Source organism: Penaeus monodon, chromosome 15 (assembly GCF_015228065.2).
Source record: "Penaeus monodon isolate SGIC_2016 chromosome 15, NSTDA_Pmon_1, whole genome shotgun sequence".
Taxonomy (NCBI): domain Eukaryota; kingdom Metazoa; phylum Arthropoda; class Malacostraca; order Decapoda; family Penaeidae; genus Penaeus; species Penaeus monodon.
In genome coordinates, this window is record NC_051400.1 from 23,683,309 (window position 1) to 23,685,372 (window position 2,064).

Genomic DNA, 2,064 nt, shown 5'->3' on the forward strand with positions numbered 1-2,064 from the left:
GCAAGTATTTAATTACATATCTCAATAATCAAGGAAAAACTTAACATATAACAAAATAAAATGTAAATTAAATCAAGTATCATATACATAAACATAAATAAATGCAATATGTGATTCTATCTGCCAATTATTAATAAATGAAAAACAAGATTCAAAGATTTTGCACATGTAATCTAAACATTGTACCCTATAATACTGTTCATCACTTGTGAACCCAAAGAAGAAAACATTCTGAAAGTTTAATAAAATGCAGCAGTATTGCTTTCTGTTGAGCTAAAAGACTATACACATTTTTTATAAAAATTGAAGATCAAACTGAAACAAGCCTCATAAAATATTTATTGAAATGATTCATGCAGCACACTGATGTTTCGTTTCACATCCTAGACTCCCTTGTTTGCTAAGGCTAGGACAGTGCCTTCTTTTAAAGTTTTTTTTTTTTTTTATGTGGCAGGTACAGGGAATTACCAGAGTGGATATTTCCAAACCTCAATAGGAAACCCCACTTCTCTTGGAAACCCTATTACTACTAAGCCAGGCTCCTTATTTATATATCAGATTCGAAAAGGGAATCCAAATATGCAATATCTCAAAAAGGTGGATTGTATTTAAGGTAGAACAAACATATCAGTTCTCTTAATTAGCTATCAAAATCATGAAGACTTTCTCATGTAAAATGCAGACACAAGAGGGAGGCATTGAGTAAATAGCAGCCTCAGAAACTGACAAGTGGCTTCTATGTGCACTCCTATTGTTTTATGTGACGTGTTATAATGTACATTCTCTTTTTTGAGGGATACAACAGTTTAAATTCTGTAGGTATCGAAGCAGAAGGACTGCTTCCTCCTTTTTAGTTGCTTTTTCCTTTTGTTCTTATCACAGACAACAGGTCTCAGTTTTTAGTTTTGCTGTTCAATTATATCATGCCTTTGTCACCACAATAGTGCCAATAATATCTTATTACAGTCATTGCAAGAATATTATACTACAGCATTTGAAATTGATTGTCAAGAACTTGAAGTGACTGTCATGAACATAAAAAATGAAAAGCTTTGGAAATATTTATTTTTATGATTAAAGGGAATCTAAGAGAATAAATTAGGATGTGATTAAAGTTCACCTAAAAATAAGTGAATATATTCTATTAAGCCAAATTTTGATGAATACTACCAATCTACAAATTAACTGCAAATTTTATATATGAACTGGAAAAAAATAATATGAAGGCCAAAACAGCCAAGCTGGGCATTTCACTATATATGTTTCTTACCTTCCTCTAGTGTTGTTAGAATCACTTTAGGTCCTTCTCATAACTAAATTACAAACAAAATTAATAATAGGACTGACCTTCTGTTGTTGTTGACGATGTCCATGTAGTCAATGGACCTTGCATAGAAGCCATCCTCATTAAGGGCTCCCCAGAATGTAGACCAGGCCTGGCCAGCACGAACCATCACTGCACCTAAAATTGGCCTTTATCAAATGGAAAAACAAATAAGATGTAGGTCAAAATTATAAAATTAATTGTAAGAATTAACAATACAATATCCCTATCAAAATTAATACGTAATTTGTAAACAATGCAGAATCTCATTCAGATATGGATAACAGTTGCACCAAGTTTCATTTGGAAATAAGTATTATAATAAATTATATTATAAGTACAGGTTGAACATGATAAAATAAAACATCTATTCTATAGCAACTGAAGTAGTAGTCACTGGAATAATAATCAAATGCAAGGAATTTATACCTCTAGGCAATTTGTAGGTACTAAAAACACATGGCAAAAACTTCAAGCCACAGATAAATGTGTTTCAAAGATGCAGTTTTAATCATGTCCAACTGAAATTCATGATTCTCTTAACCAACCTGTTCTGGCTTAGAAGGTGTGTCAAAGTCTCTGGATTATCTAGATGAATATCACCATCAACACTAAAATATGCATCACAATCCTTCTTGAGGCAATGCTCCCTGAGGAAGAAAAAAACATAAATCACAAAAATACTCAATATTCCCTACCCACATATGGAAGTAAATGCACCTACAAAAAACTTACAGGCA

The 2,064-nt window shown here is 32.0% G+C and overlaps 1 protein-coding gene across 1 annotated transcript in view; it reads right to left on the reverse strand.

Annotated features, from left to right (window-relative positions):
- Nucleotides 1–2,064, reverse strand: part of LOC119581816 (procollagen-lysine,2-oxoglutarate 5-dioxygenase 1-like) — a 123,695-nt gene that overhangs the window by 114,859 nt on the left and 6,772 nt on the right. Inside the window, exons 9-10 of the mRNA XM_037929947.1 lie at nucleotides 1,873–1,974; nucleotides 1,348–1,473 (exon numbers count right to left, since the gene is read on the reverse strand). Coding sequence (XP_037785875.1) covers nucleotides 1,348–1,473; nucleotides 1,873–1,974 — 228 coding nt within the window. The remainder of the gene's footprint in view (nucleotides 1–1,347; nucleotides 1,474–1,872; nucleotides 1,975–2,064) is intronic.